The following is a 21,424-nucleotide window of genomic DNA, read 5'->3' on the forward strand; positions in this document are numbered from 1 at the left end:
ATGTGATTAGGTCTGCAGAGGCCTGCAAAGTCTACTTGAAACTATTTCTCCCAAGCCTCCCTCAACATGCTTATTTTGAAGAAGGAATGTAGAAATTTCCATATGAGTAGGAGGGGCTATAGAATTTGTGAGGTCCACTGCAAAATGAAAATGTGGGACCCGTTGTTTATAAATTATTAAGAATTTATGGGGCACCTGGGTGGCTCAGTTGGTTAAGCAACTGACTTTGGCTCAGGTCATGATCTCACCGTCCATGAGTTCAAGCCCTGCATTGGGCTTTGTGCTGACAGCTCAGAGCCTGGAACATGCTTCAGATTCTGCATCTCCTTCTCTCTCTGCCCCTCCCCTGCTCACGCTCTCTTTCTCTCAAAAATAAACAAACATTAAAAAATAAATAAATAAATAAATAAATAAAAATTATCAAGAATTTCAAAATGGGGACAGCAAAGAGCATCAAACCCGTTATGAAGCCCTTCAAAGCGTAGGCTCCTGTATGACAGCCCATGAAGCCAGCCCTGTAGATGAGAGGGAGCGTGTTCCTAAAGCAGGCACCATGTCCTGGCCATTCCTGTAATCAGTGAGTAACAGAAGAATACGTATAGAAACCTCACATCAGTCGTGAGAACTATAAAATCATGCAGACAGTCTCTCAGAGTTATCACAAACTCTGGGGTGTGTGTGTGTGTGTGCGTGCGTGGAAGCCCCTCTATTAAACGTCTAGTACAAAATCATGTACAGTATAATCCTACCTATGAAAAAGTATACATAGAAAAAGACTTCAAAGAAAATCTAGAACATTTTACTAATGGATTGTGGCTTTGCAGTTCATTTTAGCCTCCTTTCTATTTTTTTTAGATTTTTCACGACTCAAAATAAGAAAAAAAAAAAAAAACCTAAAAACTGTTTTCCCCCGACACACTTCACCCCATTGGCCAGCTCTGTCTGCTGAAGTGATGGGGCTCCTGGCAGTGTCAGTCAACCTGGAAACAGGAAAGAAGCATGGTACCTACTTGATCTCCAACTGTCCACACGGCTTCTTCCTGGAGAGGTTTAGCAGGTCTTTGCCATATTTCTCTTCAATTGATGCCCTAAAGGGAACAGAAGAGAGAGCTCTGAGTCTTTCTCAGGCTGACTCTTAGTTAAAACACATGGCACCCCCCTTGAGGGCAAAACTGCACTTCTGAAGGGAGAAGCTCAGATATAACACCATTCTCTAAAATGCAAAACTCTCCTACAGGACAGGGGGAATTGTGAAAAGATTGGTGGCCTTCATGTCTCAGTTGCCAGGTAGACATCACATCTTGGCAAAACCAAACATGGCCCCCTGACTGGCACAGGCCAGCGCGTTACAGACTATTCAAAACTGTGACCCAAGGATTTATTTACCAAAAATTTATTTTTATTCATATATATTTTTTAAGTGGAGTAAGAGATAATTCCACTAAATGCTGCACTCCTGAGGCCCACCCCTCTTCCCATGTTCTCGAAGAGTATCCTTTTACCATCCTAAAGAGTTCCTCATTCATAGTCAATTCAGTGTTTTATGCTTTTTGTTCTTTGGGTTTTTTGAGGGAGGATCTGAAGGGGGGACAGAGGATCTGAAGCAGGCTCCGCGTTGACAGCAGTGAGCCCAATGCAGGTCTCGAACTCACAAACCATGAGATCATGACCTGAGCGGAAGTTGGACATTTAATCGACTGAACCAATTTAAATACACAGCTAAACTGTAGCAAAGAGAGGGGAATTTCAGAATACAAACTCTGCAGTTGGCAGGTCTCACAAAAACAACTGACTGTTACTTGGTGTAGCATGATCTAAAATGCCGAATATCCCCTTTCCCCACCACTTAAGATGTCCCAGGCACTGTACCAGGTATGATGAAGAGAGTTCCAGGGCCCAATTTTCCTAGGTTTGAAAGCAGATCTATCCTTTATTGGCTGTGTGACCTTAGGCAAGTTACATAACCTCTCTGAACCACAGGCACCCCACACCTACCAGAGCAAGAGGAAAGGCCAGGCAACTAAACCCTGAAGAGGGTTGCACATCTTCACATGAATTATCTCTGAACAGGACACAGGGAAGGAACGCACACTCCCTCACTGACAGCAGCCTCCTCCTGGCAAGCACAACACCAAAAAAGAAGCCCAGGGCCTAGGCAGGCCACATGACCAAGAGCCTCAAACCCCCGTACCCAGGGCATACATATCTGACACTCTGACCTGACACCGATTCTTTCCCAAAACCAGAGAGCATGGGACTGGTTCCTTTTGCTCTGAAACTCCTGCAGAAAAATGACCATACACTAGAAATACAGCACAGGGGCGCCTGGGTGGCTTAGTCGGTTAAACGTCTGACTCTCGGTTTCGGCTCAGGTCATGACCTCATGGTTTGTGAGTTCAATCCCCGGGTCAGACTCTGTGCTGACAGTGCAGAGCCTGCTTGGGATTCTCTCCCTCCCTGCCCCTTACCCACTCTCTCTTCCTCTCTCTGCCCCTCTCCCACTTGTGCTGTCTCTGTCTATAAATAAATAAATTAGAAACTTTTTAAAAAATACAATAAAAATATTTATTAATTTTTAATTTCCATATATTTCCTCCTCTTTTCCATATATTTTTATGAGACATTTAAAAAGTGAGAACTTGGGGCGCCTGGGTGGCGCAGTCGGTTAAGCATCCGACTTCAGCCAGGTCACGATCTCGCGTTTCTGATTCTGTGTCTCCCTCTCTCTCTGCCCCTCCCCCGTTCATGCTCTGTCTCTCTCTGTCCCAAAAAATAAATAAACGTTGAAAAAAAAATTAAATTAAAAAATAAAAAAAAATAAAAAGTGAGAACTTAGTTTCTGGGATTTGTTTGGACTTGTGTTTTTCAAACTGTGGGTCATAACTCACTTGCGCACAATAAATCCATTCAATGGGTCATGACCAGCCGTGTTTAAATACATAGAATTGAGTAAAATAATAGGGTAGTGACGTTTGTTAAACTCTTGTTTTATGCATGTGTGTACCGGACGGCAGTGTAAAATGTATTTCTTGCTGAGGGTCACATTTAAAAAAAAAATGTGGGCACCACTGAGCTACAACACCATCCACATCATGTCAGGGGACTCTTGGATGGTCCCGCCTCGGCAGCGGAAGCTTCGGTCATGCATGTTTGGCAATGCCTTCTCATGGATGCAGGGCAAGGCTGGTTCACTCCCAGGAGAAAATCGATAAAAGCACTAACTGGAGGAGGGGCACAATAAGCAAGGGAGGCTCTACAACGTGCACAGCCTGCAGTCATGAAATTCCTGTTTGTGTGCTCCCTCCAGAGCTCTGTTGAAGAACAGAGGAAGCCCACCTCCAGTATCCATCAAGAGAAAGAAAAGTGGTAACCTGGTGTCACCTCTGTCAACCAGCTTGGGTAGAGGAGGGAGGCTGGTGTCTGGAAGGAAGAGGTGCATGACCAGCTAGCTCCCTGGAGGCTGACAGTGGACCGACCTCACTTCGCCTACGGCTCCTGAGAACCACAGTGTGGCAGTTCTCCGGTTCCTGGGGGCCTTTCAGACAGTTCAGGGACAGAGGCCTCCTCATCAGAGCGCACGACCATGTAGGTGTGATGTTACCCAATGTTCTCTTGAGAAGAAAATACAAAGACTTGATGGAAAAAGACTTTAATGTCTGTATCTCCAAGCTATAAACCTCTCACTGTGTTACAAAGAGAAACTGTTCATTAGTTTGGGTCCTGGTAATGACCCAGCTCTTTGGCCAAAAATCCCCCTAGAGTACTCCTTCATCCAGAATCACTGGGCAATTGAGTATTCTGGAGGACTACGATTTTCCACAAAACTAACTTACCCCATTAAGTACGGAATTAAAAAAATAATAATAATAAAACCTTAGCCATTACGAAAAGAAAAGGAGGGGCGCCTGGTGGCTCGGTTAAGCGTCTGGCTCTTGGTTTCAGCTCAGGTCACAGTCTCATGGTTTGTGAGTTTGACCCCCGGCATTGGGTTCTGTGCTGACAGTAGGGAGCCTGCTTGGGATACTCTCTCTCCCAATCTCTCTGGCCTTACCCCAACCTCTCAAAATAAGTAAATAAACTTTAAAAATAAAATAAAATGTAAAAAGGAAAGGAAAGGAAAAATCCTCTACACCATGCCAGTCCCCTCCTTCCCCACCAAGCTCCCTGCCCTCTGGAGTGCTGGGACCCGTCCGCCCCCATCTTTCTCACTGCTCTGCCCCTCCCCACCCATGGTCTCTGAATCAGGCTCCTTAAGTCGTGCTCCTCTCCTCCACCTGCAAGCTTGCTGCTCTCCCACAGACACCTCCGCCTATCAAATCCACCCCGCCCCTCCCCCCCCAGGGCCGCTCACCGGTCCCATCGGCTATGAAGCTGCCCCTCTTTATTTACTAGTCTTTCACAATCTCCCTCTCCCGTGAGGTCTTCGGTGCTGTGCGTATCACCTCACTTAGCATTTTATTACATTTTGTTTGCTGTTTCATTCATGAATGTCATCTGTCAAAGCTGGTTTCTAAGAGCTTTGGGACAGAGATATCATTTACCTCCTGGGTATCATTCCATAGCCTACAGGAGAGGTCTTGGGAACGCTTAGAAACACACAGAAAGTAGGAAATTGTTCCTTTGTGTGGGGGTGTTTTGTCTTCCCCTCCATCCTCAAGGAAGAACAGCATGTACCTTTCTTTTAAAAAGTCTTCAAATTCTTTGCAGTTCTTGCGGCCGTTGTTCAGGTGCTGGATGATGCTGTCGTAGCCGGCGGTGCTGAGGATGTCTGAGCTCTGATGAGACAGGACATTTGTCAGGGCAGGGAGTGATGATAGCAGCCCCGAGCCTGGCGAGTAGACAGGGCAGAGCACAGGGGAAGCCGGCAGTGGGAAGTTTCTGAAGAACTTCACCTCCAAGACATATATGACCAAAGCAAACAAAATAGAAGAAGTAAGAGTGTATGTGGCTGTGGGAGAATTTTCAAAGTTATGAAACTGAAGGGCCACAAAACAGGAAGGACATGACAGGAAATGGAGAGTACATGGATGAGGGAGCTGTCTGGGCTCTGACCCTCTCTGCACCAACCCCCAACGCCAAGTCACATCAGGACAGGGCAAGAGCTCCTGTGGGGTAGAAACCCACTGCAACCGCAGGGCTGCATTAACCAGGGCTACACAATTTTCCCTTCGTTCTCAAACTTGTCACAGAGCTTGGCACTAACACCTCTTCCCACAGCCAATAAGCCTGGTCTGAGGGTCGAGGGTCAAGGGTCAAGGGTATCCCTGCAAAGGGCAAGCAGCTCTGAGCCAGGAGCCAGGCCCCTGGAGTAGAGAGGGGGACCCGGCTTCCCACTGGGAAACATGAAGGGGAGTCAGCATGATCCATCACATGGTCACTGGCTGGCCCCAATCGGGGAGGGGTGGTGGGGAGGAGGGATGTTTTCTCATTTTAAATTAGCAATTTATGCCCATTTTATTTTATTATGTGTTCTGAGGTTGGAGGAAGCTACTTAAGTCCCCAAAGGAATAGCCCCAGAGGCAGTACATTTTTAAAATCAAAGTCCCCCATGGGGCACCTGGGTGGCTCAGTCGGTTGAGCATCTAACTTCGGCTTAGGTCGTGATCTCACGGTTTGTGAGTTCGAGCCCCAAGTCAGGCTGTCTGCTGTCAGCATGGGGTCAGCTTTGGATCCTCTGTCCCCCTCTCTCTCTCTGCCCCTCCCCCTCCCTGTCATTTTCAAAAATACATAAAGATTTTTAAAAAAAAACCTTTAAAATCAAAGTCCCACAACACCTCAAACCAACAAGTCAGGGGCTAAAGAATACCCCCTATGAGGTCCCTAATCTGGCTGGTTCCCTGGCTTCTACCTCCAAAGGCATATACATTAGGTTGCCTGATTCAGACTCTAGTCCCTTAGGGAGATTGGTTAGGCTGTCCCAAGTGTGCCCTGGGGAGCTCTGAACTCACCCACCCCCAGCCCAGCCAGGCAGACCACCCCTTCCCAGCCCCCAGTGGGTTGAGGGAGGTACTACTCTGCCATTAGTGCTGAGTGGGGGACCCCTGAAGATACCTTTCTACCCAGCTCTGAGCACTGGAGAAGCAGAATCTCCCTCTTCCATTTGCTGCCACTGGCATGGCCTGGACTAGCAGACAGGGTCCCAGGGAGATCTAGCAGGACGAGGCTTGAGGCTGATTTCAACATGGCCTTCAGAAACCTAACCGGCCATAACTCACACTGCATTTTTAATGAGCAGAGTCAATTTTACATGTGGGCATATAAATAAATCTAAGTTAGAAATGCATTTAGTTCTAGGAGTTCTGGCTGTTGTTTCAGCATAAATTTAGGCCCTGAGAAGCCTAAAGAAACAGCCTCCACCAAAGCTTCGTTCCTCTACCCACCCCCTCCATACACATTCTTCTGTCTCGGCCAGGGGAGGCTTCTTCCTGTCACCAGCAATGCAGCACTCAGCGGCAACTCTAACACAATGTTTACATTATCCCCTCCTAGATAAATCTAGATCCAGTCCCACAACTGCCAGGTTTTCTGGAAGCCTTCTCTGAGGGACCCCAAGGCCCCCTCCTCTGGGCTTTCAGAGCGCCCAGCTTCTGAATTTGCTGTTTGGTATCCACCACGTGAGGAATCTTGCTGTCCCAACTCTACAGCAAGTTCCTGCAGCTTCTTCCAAGTCTTGGGGCGCTCCTGCACAGACACACACACACACACACACACACACACACACACACACACCAAAAAATCTAGCTTCGGGTTATGCACACCAAAGATCTACAGTAAAATTCTGGAGGATGAAAATGCCTCTTGTGTTCCAGCCAGACACATCAGAAGGAAGTGATGAAGGCAAAGACTCCTGAGTGAATGAGTGAATGGGCACAAAGGACCACAACCAATGCTGGCTTGTAGACAGAAGTGCTTTGCCCTTCTCAGAGAAAAACACTTGGGTTCTCTGTTTTATGCCATTCTTTTGAAAAAAGTGGTTTCTTTTTTCTTAATGAAGGGTGCAGATACATACTCTTTGAGCTGAGCAAGAAGGGTGGAGCTAGACCAGTGTTTCATGGAAACAAACCAAATCACTAGGCCTCATGGAAACAAACCAAATCACTAGGCCTCATGGAAACAAACCAAATCACTAGGCCTCATGGAAACAAACCAAATCACTAGGCCTCATGGTTGTCAGCTTAAGAAACCAGAATTCCTGCTTCAGAGCAGTGACTGGGCTACAGAGGCAACCAAGAAATGAAATCCCCAATAGAAAACAAACAGTGCCCATGACCAAGTTCAAAGTAGTGGAAGATTTGGTCTGGGAACTCTTCATATGCTGCTCGGAAAGCATGGCTGGTAAGCTCTGACTAGCATAAGTAAGAATAGGAGGGTCAAGTAGGATAGAAGACTGCATGAGTACCAAGATGGCATCTCAGATCTGCCATCAGAAGTGATAACCCCATAACCTCAATATCCTCAGCTTGTCAATTGGAGTTCTCTACACAATATCCCTGACTTCCCTTCCTCAGCTTTCCCCACACCGGTCTCTTCCCTTGTCTTCTACATGGACAGTTTACATTTATACCTCAGGACCTTTGTACATGCTTTTCCCACAGCAGGAATGGCATCTCCTCCTCTGGTTTGGGGCCAGTTCAAATCCCATTTCCTCTCTGGAGTCTTCCTCAAATAATTCCCTCTAACGACTTCACTTCCTCTTCTAAATGCCTGCAGCGTTTAATGCCCATTCCTCTATTTGACTCTTATTATACATTATTTTATATCATTAGTTAACATATTTTTAAAAATTAGTTAACTTCTTAAAGAGTATCTGGATTACACCCAACTTTTATCACCCACAGTAGCTTCCATGTTAGTGGAGCTTGAGAAATATCTGTTAATTATATGCCAACTACGGACAAGATACTAACAAGGTTACCAAGTCCTCATTAGCTGCAGTTCTTGCAGTCAAGGGGCCCATTGTTCATTTAGAGAGTCAATAAAAGACAAATACATAAAACAAATGTGTATGCACAAGGAAAATTAGAGACTAAGACGATACACAAGACTATAAAGAGAAAATATATAATGAAAGAGGTACATAAGAAAGAATAGGCTTGAGTCATCAGAAAAGAGAAGAGAGGAGCCTGGGTGGCTCGGTTAGTTAAGGGTCTGACTTCAGCTCAGGTCACGATCTCACAGTTTGTGAGTGCAAGCCCCACGCCGGGCTCTGTGCAGAGAGCTCAGAGCCTGGAGCCGGCTTCAGATTCTGTGTCTCCCTCTCTCTCTGCCCCTCCCCCACTCATGCGCACGTGCACGCGCATGCTCTCTCTCTCAAAAATAAACATTAAAAAATTTTAATGAAAGAAAAGAGAAGAAATAAGATTTAAGTTGAGTCTTTTAAAATGACTGGGATTCACACAAGAAATCAGAAGATTCTCCAAACCAAATGATGGTGAAGGAAACAACATCTGTGGGATACAGCAGGATAGTGCTTATAGGGAAACTTACGGGTCTAAATGCTTACATGAGGGAAAAAATGTTTTAAAATTAACAATCTAAGCCTTTACTTAATGGAGCTAGGAAAAAAGAACAAATTAAATCTGTAGTAAGTAGAAAGAAAGAAAAATAGTGGAATAAAATCGAATAGAAATGGGCAAACAGGGGCACCTGAGTGGCTCAGTCGGTTGAGTGTCCGACTTCAGCTCAGGTCATGATCTCACAGTTCATGGGTTTGAGCCCCGCATCTGGCTCTATGCTGACAGCTCAGAGCCTGTAAGCTGCTTCAGATTCTGTGTCTCCCTCTCCCTCTGTCCCTCCCCTGCTCTCACTCTGTCTCTCAAAAATAAATAAACATTAAAAAAAAAAAGATATTATGAAGAAAATTAAATGGCAGGCCACAGTCTGGGAGAAACTATTCACCTTACCTATGTCTGTCAGAGTCAGGGGCAGAGTATTTGAACATATGTGTCTGTCACAGGACTATGTCCAGAATATATAAACTCCAACAAATTCATAATAAAAACAAGCAACCCAATAAAAACCAGGCATAATACTTAAACTTCATAAATACTTCATAAAAAGACACTTCATAAAAGATATTCCGTTTGGCCAAAAAGTTTATGTAAAGTTGCTTACCATCACAGAAAAATTCAAGTTAAAGTCACAGTCATATCTACTTCATGCTCACTAGAAAAGCTAAAATTAAAAAGTCAGCGTTGAATGTAGGCAGGAATGTTGAACCACCAGAACTCTCATGCATTCTGATGGGAGTGTAAAAATGGTACATTTTGAAAAGTGGCAATTTCTCAAAAAGAAAAATATACACATACTCTATGGCCCAGAGCTGCACCCTAAACATTTGCCCAAGTGAAATGAAAACATCTGTCCACAAAAAGACTTGCACAAGAATGTTCATAGGAGTGTTGTTCATAATAGCCCCAAACTGGAAACAACCCAAATGCCTAACAGCTGATGAATGGCAAACAATTTGTGATATATTCATACAGTGGGATACTACTCAGCAATAAAATGACAGAACTACTGACACAGGAAACCACATGGATGAATCTCAAAAACATTATGCCAGTGAGGGGCACCTGAGTGGCCCAATCAGTTAAGCGTCTGACTCTTGGTTTCGGCTCAGGTTATGGTCTCACAGTTTGTGAGATCACGCCCTGAGTCAGGCCTGCTTGGGATTCTCTCTCTCTCTCTCTCTCTCTCTCTCAATAAACATTCAAAAACAACAACAACAACAACAACAACAACAACAACAACTAAACCTCATGCAAGTGAAAGATGCCAGACACAAAAAAAGCATTTAATGTGTGATCTCATTTACATGACATTCTAGGGCAGCCAGGCAGTTTTAGGACTTACCTCTACAGGAAAAGAAATAACAGTGTTTACCTGAGCCAGGGGAGAAACTGAGGGTGGAGTGGGAAGGGCCCCTTGGAGAACTTCCTGGAATGATGGAAATGCATACACCCATGTGACCCACATTCTTATCAAGATCTTTCTATAGAGGTGTGGGTTGTACAGGTGTGTGTAGTTTTTGAAACTCCTTGATCTGCACATTTAACTTACATAAATTACACTTCAATAAAATTAAAAGGCAAAAAAAAAAAAAAAAGGAACAGAATTCAGAGGGAGAACAGGCAGGAAACACAGTAGGAGGAACGGAGGAAGCTAACTAAGCCTTGGAAGTGGATCTGGCCTTGGAGTCCTGTGTAAGGCAGGGAGATGACAATGAAGGGAGAACAGATCTAAGCACCCAGCAAACCACCCAAGGACCCAGAACATAAGGTTTCATAATGCTCGAATTATAAAGAGTTAAAAAGCATTCAAGTTGGGGCGCCTGAGTGGCTCAGTCGGTTAAGCGTCCGACTTCAGCTCAGGTCACGATCTCGTGGTATGTGAGTTCAAGCCCCGCGTCGGGCTCTGTGCTGACCGCTCAGAGCCTGGAGCCTATTTCAGATTCTGTGTCTCCCTCTCTCTCTGACCCTCTCCCGTTCATGCTCTGTCTCTCTCTGTCTCAAAAATAAATAAATGTTTAAAAAAATTAAAAAAAAAAAAAAAGCATTCAAGTTTCAGCCAATGTGTTAGTTCTTTGACCACAAAGAAACTTCAATTTTTTTAAGACAAAAAATTTGCCAGATCCAGCAGTAAGCAACATGTGTGCCACATCAGCAGACATGTGAACCAAAGAATAGTAGTAAAAGTCTTGTGAGCACACAGGCTGGCAGTCCAGACCAGGTCAGGGTGTGGGTTCAGAGAAGGAGGAAGTCTCTGTGCACTGCCTGGTGGAGGGTAACTCCACTGCCCGCCAGCTCCCCACCCCAGATCTAACACTCAGGTCTGATTTCAGTCACTCCGTCCAGGCATATACACTCTCCTTCCTGCCCAGCGCTGAACCCCATGCTGCAGGAGCCTCTCAGAACTTGGTTCCATGATCCTTTTCCGCCACGTGGCCTCTGGGCAGAAGGTATAAGGGCAGAGGGGAAGCAAAGCATCCTGCAGCTTCCAAAGCTGCCATTGCAGTTACAGGCGCTGCCACCAGAGCGTCCCCACATCTGGGTCTGTGCTACATCTCACGCCCACCCTATCATGGTGTCTGCTACACGGTTTCCCTAGCTGTGGGCTCCAAGGACCACCTGTGCCAGAATCACCCTCGCAGACTCCCAGGTTCCACCCAGACCTGCTGGGTTCTGAGCTTGGGGCAGGGGAATCTCTACTTTTTACGCTCCTTCCAAGTGACTTAATGCCGTTTGAGAACTGCTGCTGCCCCAGAAATGATAAAAGACAAAAGAACAATCAAGGTTCCCATGCAGAGGAGCTGAGCACAGAGGAAAGCAGGATGCATGCAGGCAAAACTAGAGAACGTGAGAGATTGGGGTGGCAGGAGAGTGACTGTAAGAAGGGGCATGGAGAAGAGGGCAGAGAAAGACTCCATGGTTTGCACTTCATTTTGAAACCTCAGATTTTCGGGGCACCTGAGTGGCTCAGTCAGTTAAGCATCCAACTCTTGGTTTTGGCTCAGGTCATGATCTCATGGTTTGTGGGTTTGAGCCCCGCATCAGGCTCTACATGGACACTAGGGAATCTGCTTGGAATTCTCTCTCTCTCCCTCTCTCTCTGCCCATCCCCTGCTTTCCCATTCTCTCTCTCTCTCTCTCTCTCTCTCTCTCTCTCAAAATCAATAAATAAACTTTAAAAAAAACCCACACTCTGGTTTTGAGTAAAAAATGCAAATTAACATTGATGCCCTCTGGGGACCCGGGGCTGGGGTCTGCTGACTTGGTGTTATATACAAAGGCTGCATTTGTTCGCTGCCTGAGGATATGCTGTGCCACACTCTGCATTACAGGTCCACAGCGTTTTCCACAAACACAGCAAGATGGGAGCTATTTCCATGTTTTACAGCTGGAGAAAATAGGAAGTGAGGGTCTCCTTATCACTACCTCTAACCACAGTGAAAGATCTTAACCCTCAACCAACAATATTATTCAAATTTCTGTTATTCATGAAAAGTTATACAGCAACAGTAGACTGGGAGTAAAGACCAAGGCATTCCTTTTACCTCCCTATGCTCTCCACCGGACCTTTCTTTCCTGCTTGCTTTCCTATCTCTTTTACCCAGAGAGGTAAAACCAAATGGTTCAAACTCACCTTATCAGCAAATATGGATTAGTTATTGTTAATTAATATTAATAATTAGGTCTAACATCCATTGAATGCTCACTGTATTCCAAATAGCATGCCAACTATTGTGAGTGGAATATCCTGTTTAATTCTTATAACAATCCTGCAACACAGGGATCATTATTATCTTCATTTATAGGACAAGCAACTGAGGAACAAAGTCTGTACTCATAAACCACTCAACCACACAGCTTCTCTTCCTGGAGGACAAGGACCATAGCTAACTTTCTGTCGGTCTGCTTCCAGCAATTCTAAAGACTTTTTTTTTCAATGTTTATTTACTTTTGAGAGAGAGAGAGAGAATGCCCACATGAGCTGGGGAGGGGCAGAGAGAGAGAGGGAGGCAGAGGATCCAAAGCAGGGGCTAGAACTCAAAAACCATGAGATCATGGGGCACCTGGGTGGCTCAGTCAATTAAGCCTCCAACTTTGGCTCAGATCATGATCTCATGGTTCATGGGTTCTAGCCCCCTGTCTGGCTCTGTGCTGAAAGCTCAAAGCCTGGAGCCTACTTTAGGCTCCTACTGTGTCTCCCTTTCTCCTGCTTGCACTCTTTCTCTCTCTCTCAAAAATAAACATTAAAAAAAAAAAAATGCGTGGTCATGACCCGAACTGAAGTTGGACATTTAACTGAATGAGCCATCCAGATGCCCCTAAAGATTTTAAAGTAATCTCTACATCCAGTGTGGGGCTCGAACTCACAACCCCGAGACTGAGATTGGCATGCTCCACCTGCTGAGCCAGCCAGGCGCCCCCCTAACCCCAGCAATTCTACAAGGGACACGCCCAGGCTTTAACACTGTACATGGATTTGAGTCCAAATTCTACCCCGCGCCAGCTATGTGACCTTGGGCTAAGAGCTCAGACTCTCTTCATGTTAACTTACCAGACTATCAAACGGGGATTCTTGTAAGGATCAAATGAGGTATTGTGCTTTGAGTTTGTCAAGTGCTTCATAAACTAAAGGAATTATGAGAGACACATTCAAATTTCAAAAGACCAGGCCATGGGGCGCCTGGGTGGCGCAGTCGGTTAAGCGTCCGACTTCAGCCAGGTCACGATCTCCCGGTCCAGGAGTTCAAGCCCCGCGTCAGGCTCTGGGCTGATGGCTCAGAGCCTGGAGCCTGTTTCCGATTCTGTGTCTCCCTCTCTCTCTGCCCCTCCCCCGTTCATGCTCTGTCTCTCTCTGTCCCAAAAATAAATAAACGTTGAAAAAAAAAAAAAAAAGACCAGGCCACATAAGCAAAAAATCAAATGTATTTGGACCGTGTGAACTTTTTTACTAAAAACAGACAACAGTGAAAGAAATGTAGTCTGTTAGCTATTCAAAAATAAGTAAGTATGTCGGGACACCTGAGTGGCTCAGTTGAGCGTCTGACTTCAGGTCAGGTCATGATCTCACGTTTGTGAGCTCAAGTCCCACATCGGGCTCGCTGCTATCAGCACAGAGCCCGCTTTGGATCCTCTGTCCTTCTCTCTCTGACCCTCTCCCTCTTGTGCTATCTTAAAAATAAATAAAACATTAAAAAAAATTTTTTTAAATATGTCATCATCACAGGAAGCAGCCGGAAAGGTGTCAGAGAGACCTCAGAAAGGGATATGGAAACTGCTGTTTCGGCCATGTGTTCCTAAATCAAAAGTCAAAATTGGGGCGCCTGGGTGGCTCAGTCGGTTGAACGTCTGACTCTTGGTTTGGGCTCAGGTCATGACTTCACGGTTCATGAGTTTGAGCCTCTGGGCTGAAAGTGTAGAGCCTGCTTGGGATTCTCTCTTTCTCCTTCTTTCAGCACCTCCCCTGCTCTCTCACTCTCTCTCTCTCTCTGTCTCTCTCAAAATAAATAATTAAACATTAAAAAAAAAAAAGTCAAAACCATATCGTGGTTTTGTCCTTAAGCCTTCTCGTAAGCCATAGCAGGGGACTGTGAAAGCAAGAATGAAACGCACCCCAGTTCTGACTCCAGCTGTGCCCTGCAAGCCCACAGGGTGCCTCCCTCACCTCCTCCAGCCTTCAATCAGACATCCCCATCTCTGCCTGGGCTGGATCCACACTTGACATTTTCACATGTCTAAATGTCCCTCCTGTCAAGTCAGCAGGTGAGTTAAAAAGGCAACTCCACTCAGCTGAAAATACACTTGGAAGTAACTGTGTGACACCAAACCCCTGCATCAGGAAAACAAAACAAAACAAAACAAAACAAAACAAAACCATGGTTGGAAGGATGTGCACCAAAATGCTGAAAGCAATTCTCTTCTTACCACACATCTGTATTTTCTAAATTTACTATAAAATATTTATACTGCTTTTATAATCTGAAGTCTTCCTCCCCACCTCCATCCTTTAAAGATGCCAAATTGAGGTCTTTTGTTCTCTCTCCTGTGTTCCCGGGCCCCACTAAAATACCAAATAATCCATAACAATAATAGAAAATAAGGAAGGGCCCAAGGAGGAAGCTGGAGATTTGTAGGAATTTCCATCATACAAAAAGCCAATGGGGCTAGATGCACAGAAGACAGAAGCCAGTATTCCAGCCCACGCCAAACAAGAAATTCCACAGACTTTCTGGGCAAAGCCCTAGAAACCCTGAAGCTCAAGTCAGCAGGGGCTGAAACTGAAGCAACCACGGAAACCATGGGCAGTGTTTGTAGGCCCAGGGAGCCCAGCCAGTGCCCCGCCCCGCTGAGTGGAGGCAGAGCAGCCAATTGGGACTTCTGTGCCAAAGCCACAGCTGGTGAGGACTCCACCCTGCAGCAGGCTCCCAGCAAGGGCAGAAAGAGCAGAAGAGCAACAAGCTACCGTCCCTTGGCACCACCAAAGCTTCCACAGTACAAACTGAAAGGAAGAAAAGGTTACACACAGTTGTCAAGTCCTGTAAATGCCCTTCGCCTCCAGGGCACCCTTCCCACTTTCTCACTCCAGACAGGCAAAAACATATCAGAAATTGTCATGATTTCTAGAGGATACAAGTACCTACTTGGAAAACCAGACATTTCATCAAATGAAAAGCTAGGAGTTGAATTAAATACATTTTTTAAAAAAGCATTAAGCTTTCGTACACATCAACAATGACCACTTAAGAATGTAACAACCGCTCACACTCGTGTCTCTCTCAAAAATAAATAGACATTAAAAAATTTTTTTAAAAAGAACATAACTTAAAACACAAAATCCTATTCTCAATACCAACAAAACATAAAATACCTAGGATTGGGAATGCAAGCTGGGGCAGCCACTCTGGAAAACAGTATGGAGGTTCCTCAAAAAACTAAAAATAGAACTACCCTCCGACCCAGCAATTGCACACTAGGCATTTATCCAAGGGAGACAGGTGTGCTGTTTCGAAGGGACACATGCACCCCCATGTTTATAGCAGCACTATCAACAATAGCCAAAGTATGGAAAGAGCCCAAATGTCCATCGATGGATGAATGGATAAAGAAGATGTGGTATATGTGTGCAATGGAGTATTACTCAGCCATCAAAAAGAAGGAAATCTTGCCATTTGCAACTACGTGGATGGAACTGGAGGGTATTATGCTAAGTGAAATTAGTCAGAGAAAGACAAAAATCATATGACTTCACTCATATGAGGACTTTAAGAGACAAAACAGATGAGCGTAAGGGAAGGGAAACAAAAATAATATAAAAACAGGGAGGAGGACAAAACAGAAGAGACTCATAAATATGGAGAACAAACTGAAGGTTACTGGAGGGGTTGTGGGAGGGGGGATGGGCTAAATGGGTAAAGGGCACTAAGGAATCTACTCCTGAAATCATTGTCGCACTATATGCTAACTAGTTTGGAAGTAAATTTTTTAAAAAATTAAAAATAAAAGTAAATAAATAAATAAAATAAAATAAAATACCTAGGAATAAGCTTTTTTGAAGGAAAACATTACCAAAAAATACAGACAAAATCTGGTATAGACCTTACCAGGTATAAGACATTACCAAAAAATACAGACAAAATCACAATACATCTAGAAATATATCCTACTCCAAGATGGAAAAATCTAATACTAGAAAAATTCGGTTCTCCCCAGGTAAATCTATAAAGTTAAAATAATTCCAATAAAAATCAAAATGTTACTGGGGTTTCTTTTTAAATTTAACTTCATTCCAAAGCCCACCAGAAAGGGTAGGTGAATGAAAAAAGCTCACAAAATGTTGAAAAGTAATGAGTGAGGAACTTACCCGTATGAAAAACAGTATTAAGTAACAAAAAATTTTAAAAGCATAGTACTGACATTGTGAATTGACAATCAGGTAAATAAAATACAAACAACAGTCCAGAGGTAGTTTTACACACACGGAGGATTTCATATATGATAAAAGAAGCATGAAACCAGAAAGCAAAGGATGGCTTATTCAATGAATGTTACTGTGACAATGACTGTCCATTTTGCCAAAGACTAAATATAGAGCCCTTTGTAACATCATACTCTAAAATAAATACCTGATTAATTAAAGGTCTAAGCATGAAAATCATAAACATGTAAGAAGAAAATATAGAATATATTTTTTTAAATATTGAGGTAAGAGATTTTTTTCCTAGACTGCAACTTAGAAGACGTTTAAAAAAAAAGACGAAATTAGCCTATTCTGAAAATACAGTTTGACAAAATTGACCCCATTTGAGATAGAAAGTTTCAGCAGGCCAGCTCCCACAGAAGCAGCAGAAAGTAATCAAGGAGGAGAAAACAGCAACCGAACTGGATGTTTCACGGAAAATAGAATTCCACCAAACCGTCAGGGGAAAAAAGTATTCCTGAGGTTCCAAAATTGATTGGACATGAAAGAAAATGTCCTAATTCACTTTCCAAAGCAAGTATAACACAATACTTAAACTCAGTGGAGTACAAAAAAGGAAGTTGAAGACCAATATCACTTATAAATATTAATCAAAATGTTCTAAATAAAATATTAGCAAAAATAATTCAGTAACACATTCTGAAAAGAATGTAACATGACTAAGTGGGATTTATTCCAGGAATGCAAAGTTGGGTGAATATTAGGAAATTTATTAATCTAATAAAACACTTCAGTAAATCTAACAGAAAAATCATGATTTTCTCCATAGATATCCGTGGTAGACTGAATAATAGACCCCAAAGATACCCAGATCTTCATCCCAGGATTCCATGAACCTTATCTCATATGGAAACCAAGTCTTTGTTGATATGATTACATTAAGAGTATTGAAATAGAGAGATTATCCTGGATTATTTGGGTGGGCCCTAAACACAATCACAAGTGTTCTTATAAAACAGATGGCAGTGGGAGATTTGACACTTAGGAGGAAAAGCCATGTGACCACGGAGCCAAGATTGGAGTGATGCGTCACAAGCCAAGAAACACCAGCAGCCACCAGAAGCTGGGAAAGTCAAGGAATAGATTCTTCCCTACAACCTCCAGAGGGAGTATGTCTCTGCTGACACCTTGATTTCATCTTACTGATGCTGATTTTGGGCTTTTGGCCTCCAGAACTGTGAAAGAATACATTTCTGCTGTTTCAAGCCACAAGGTCATCATAATTTATTACAGCAATGCAATGCAAGGCCAAAAAAGCCTTCAACAGTATTCAACACCCATTGCTGATTTTAAAAGAAACTCAAGAAAAAAGAAACTGATGGTACTTTCTTAAGATGATTATATATATTTATATGTCCTATGCCTAAAGCCCATATCCTACTTAAAGGAGAAACACTGCAGGCATTTATTTGTATTAAGATGGGGAACAAGGCAAGAATGCCCCCTTTCTCCACTACTTCATACTAGAGGGATTAACCAATGCAATTTGAGGGGGTAAATTGATTAGAAGCATAGGAGCTATGAAAGAAATAAAACCATCTCTACCATTTCTACTTGCAGATGATATGATACAAATGGAAAGCTTTCTTTGTTCTTGGATAGGATGACTCAGTGTCATAAAAATGTCAATTCTTAGTTAACTTATAACTGTAATGCTATTCCAATGAAAATACCAACAAGTTTTTTCTTATGTGGTTAAACAAAGTTCATATGGAAATCATAAAAATGCAAAAATGGCCAGAAAAATACTGAGAATGAAAAGTTCTGAAGGGAAGCCAGCCCTACCAGACATTTAAACACTTTATAAAGCCTCCATCATTAACACCCTCTGGGGCTGGTGCATAATAAATAGTCAAACAGACCAGTGGAATAGAATATAAAGCCCAGAAATAGACACAAGTACACACAGAAAAGTAATATATGCTGAAGGTAGCATCTCACATCACTGGGGCAAAAATGAGCTTTTTCATAAGCGGTGCTGGGACAACTGTTAGCCATTTAGAAAATGGTAAAAGCAGATACAAACCCCACAATGTACCCAAGAATAATTCAAAATGGATCAGAGATCTCAATGTAAACACATGAAACCTGCAAGTGCTAGAGATAAACATGCCAAAGGGTTTTCTAACTATGACTGAAAATCCTAATGCAACAACAAAAAAAGTTCATGCACCTGACCACCTAAACATAAAAACATTTTCATAGCAAAAAATAATAATAAACATAAACAATAAACATAAAACTGACAAAGAGAAAACACTTGCAATTAAATCACCACTAAAGGGCTAATATCCCTGACATAGAAATAATTCTTTAAAATTGATGGAAAAGAAAAAAAATTAAAATTTTTTTAATTAAAAAAATAAAAAAAAATAAAATTGATGGAAAAAGAATCAGAAAATGGGCAAAAGATATGGAACACATGATTTACTCTGTGTGTATGCATTCCTTAAATATTTAGAGATACATACAACCTCACCTATTAAAAAAGAAATGCAAGGCGCCTGGTTGGCTCAGTCAATTGGGCGTCTGGCTTCAGCTCGGGTCGTTATCTTGTGGTTTTGTGTGTTCAAGCTCCGCATCGGGCTCTGTGCTGGCAGCTCAGAGCCCGGAGCCTGCTTCGGATTCTGTGTCTCCCTCTCTCTGCCCCTCCCCCGCTGTGCTCTGTCTCTCAAAAATAAATAAATGTAAAAAAAAATTTTTTTTTAAAGAGAAATGCAAATGGAAACTTAACCTCACCCATTGGAATGGCAAAATTAACAAGCAGGAAACATTCAGTTGACAAGACTGCAGGCAGCAGTCACTCTTGTGCATTGCTGGTGAGAATGAAGATTGGTTCAAACTTTGAGAGAGGGGAATTCAATAATAACCAAAGTACATGTGTGTTTACCTTTTTATCCAGCTCTTCCACTTGTAGGAATTTACCCTGAAGATACACCTCCAACAAAGCGCTGTCTACAATTACAAAGTTTTGCAAACAACCTAAATATTCACACACAGGGAGAGTGGTATATCCTCACAATGAAGTTCTATAAAAAAGAATGAGGGGCGCCTGGGTGGTTCAGTATATCGAGTGTCCGACTCTTGATCTGGGCTCAGGTCATGAACTCATGGTTCATGAGTTCGAGCCCCACATCAGGCTCTGTCCCTGAGAGAGAGAGAGAGAGAGTGCAAGCAGAGAGAGAGAGAGGCAGAGGGAGAGGGAGAAAGAATCTTAAGCAGGCTCTGCACTCAGCTCATCTCAAGACCGGAGATCACGACCTGAGCCAAAATCAAGAGTCAGACACTTAACCAACAGAGCCACCTAGGTTCTCTCAGTCTGTATTTTTTAAAGCTAAAAAAGCAAAGGGCAAGAGGGTAGCTTCAGCGTGGTCCCAAAGTCTGGAAGCATAGGCTAATATACGTAAGAAATGATTAATTGCTATTACATTACAAAGTTTTCAATGATATCATATGATATGTTGAACGTACTGTCCTTGATTAGCAATGCATAGTTTAATGCATTATGCAAAACTGTTATGAACATAGTTTATCAATACAGCATTTCTATCAACCCCTGCACATGCGCCTTTGCATTGTTTCAAGGGATTCATGTTTCTGATTTTCATGGAATATACCTATCATTAACATGCCCCAGAAGTAATCGAGGAGTTTCAGTCATAAAAAGTAAAAGAAAAACACACACGTTTCCGATTTCATGGCTATTCTATGTAGTATACTGCCTTTTGCATAAGAAAGAAAAGAAAATGAGAATATACATATAAGTATCTACTCATTTGTACAAAAGAAACACAGAGAAGATAAACCAGAAATTAACGAAATTAGTCACTTACACAGGGTAAGTGGGATCAGAAAGGACAAGACAGGAGTAGAATTGGGATAGAAGGAGTGGGCGAAAGTGATGCTTCTCTGGGTACACTTTTTTTATTTTTTAAAGTTTATTTACTTATTTTGAGAGAGATCACTCTCGGCCTTTTGGATAAGATCAAGTGTATTTATTTTGAGAGAGAGAGAGAGCATGCATGTGCGTGCAGAGGAGGGGCAGAGAGAGAGGGAGAGAGAGAGAGTCCCAAGCAGGGGCTCCAACCCACGAACTGTGAGATCATGACCTGACCCGAAATCAAGAGTCAGACACTTAACTAATTGAGCCACCCAGGCACCTCTGGGTACACCTTTCTAAGTTGTTCTAACTTTTGAAATTATGTTAATATTTTACACAGTGGAAAACACTAGAAACATACACAAGTAAAGGAGAAACCTAGCTAATGGAATACAAAGAGAAATAAACAAACCTAACCTCATTTGAATGAATAAAATCACCACACTAAAGGAGAGGGAGGTAGAACCAACCCAGGTAACTTTAGCCACCCTATTCTGACAGTGTGCTCTCATCCTAAGCCAAAGGAGTTAGACGCATTAAACACTAGCTTGTTTCTCCCGATGGTATTGGTTAGCAATCCTGAAACTACTTTCTATGTGTTTTAGGGCTCATTTAGGAAATGAGTAAATATATTGTGGATAATAGGAGCCCACTTCCCCTACAGTGGCATGCAAGACCTGGCTCGCACCAGTGAGGACCAATGCTGCACATCTCTTCCTAACTCCCTGTTCAGTGATGTCATGTTGGTGGTTTGAAAATGGCCATGGAGGGAGTTTTTACACCACGGAAATTGGCAAATGCTGCAAAGCATAGATAAAAGTTTACCTACTGGAGAAGTTGTTAACCATTTACCAGCATACCTCTGGAAAATACAGCAAGTGGGAGAAGGCTAGAATAACCTTGTGGTGTTGTAATGGAACTGGAGGTATTGTTATGCATACATATGTTTCCTCACTCTGTTGAAAGAGCCTAGAAACAATGAATTCCAGGTAGCAATGAGCACACCCACAGCACAAATACTGCTTTCTAAATCCTATTCTCTACTAAAAGGAAACGGGG

At 43.1% G+C, this 21,424-nt stretch overlaps 1 protein-coding gene across 1 annotated transcript in view; it reads right to left on the reverse strand.

The window, feature by feature from the left end:
- PSTPIP2 (proline-serine-threonine phosphatase interacting protein 2) overlaps positions 1-21,424 on the reverse strand; it is a 79,331-nt gene that overhangs the window by 30,850 nt on the left and 27,057 nt on the right. Inside the window, exons 2-3 of the mRNA XM_045456868.1 lie at positions 4,675-4,775; positions 1,011-1,088 (exon numbers count right to left, since the gene is read on the reverse strand). Coding sequence (XP_045312824.1) covers positions 1,011-1,088; positions 4,675-4,775 — 179 coding nt within the window. The remainder of the gene's footprint in view (positions 1-1,010; positions 1,089-4,674; positions 4,776-21,424) is intronic.

Source organism: Leopardus geoffroyi, chromosome D3 (assembly GCF_018350155.1).
Source record: "Leopardus geoffroyi isolate Oge1 chromosome D3, O.geoffroyi_Oge1_pat1.0, whole genome shotgun sequence".
NCBI classification, from domain to species: Eukaryota; Metazoa; Chordata; class Mammalia; order Carnivora; family Felidae; genus Leopardus; species Leopardus geoffroyi.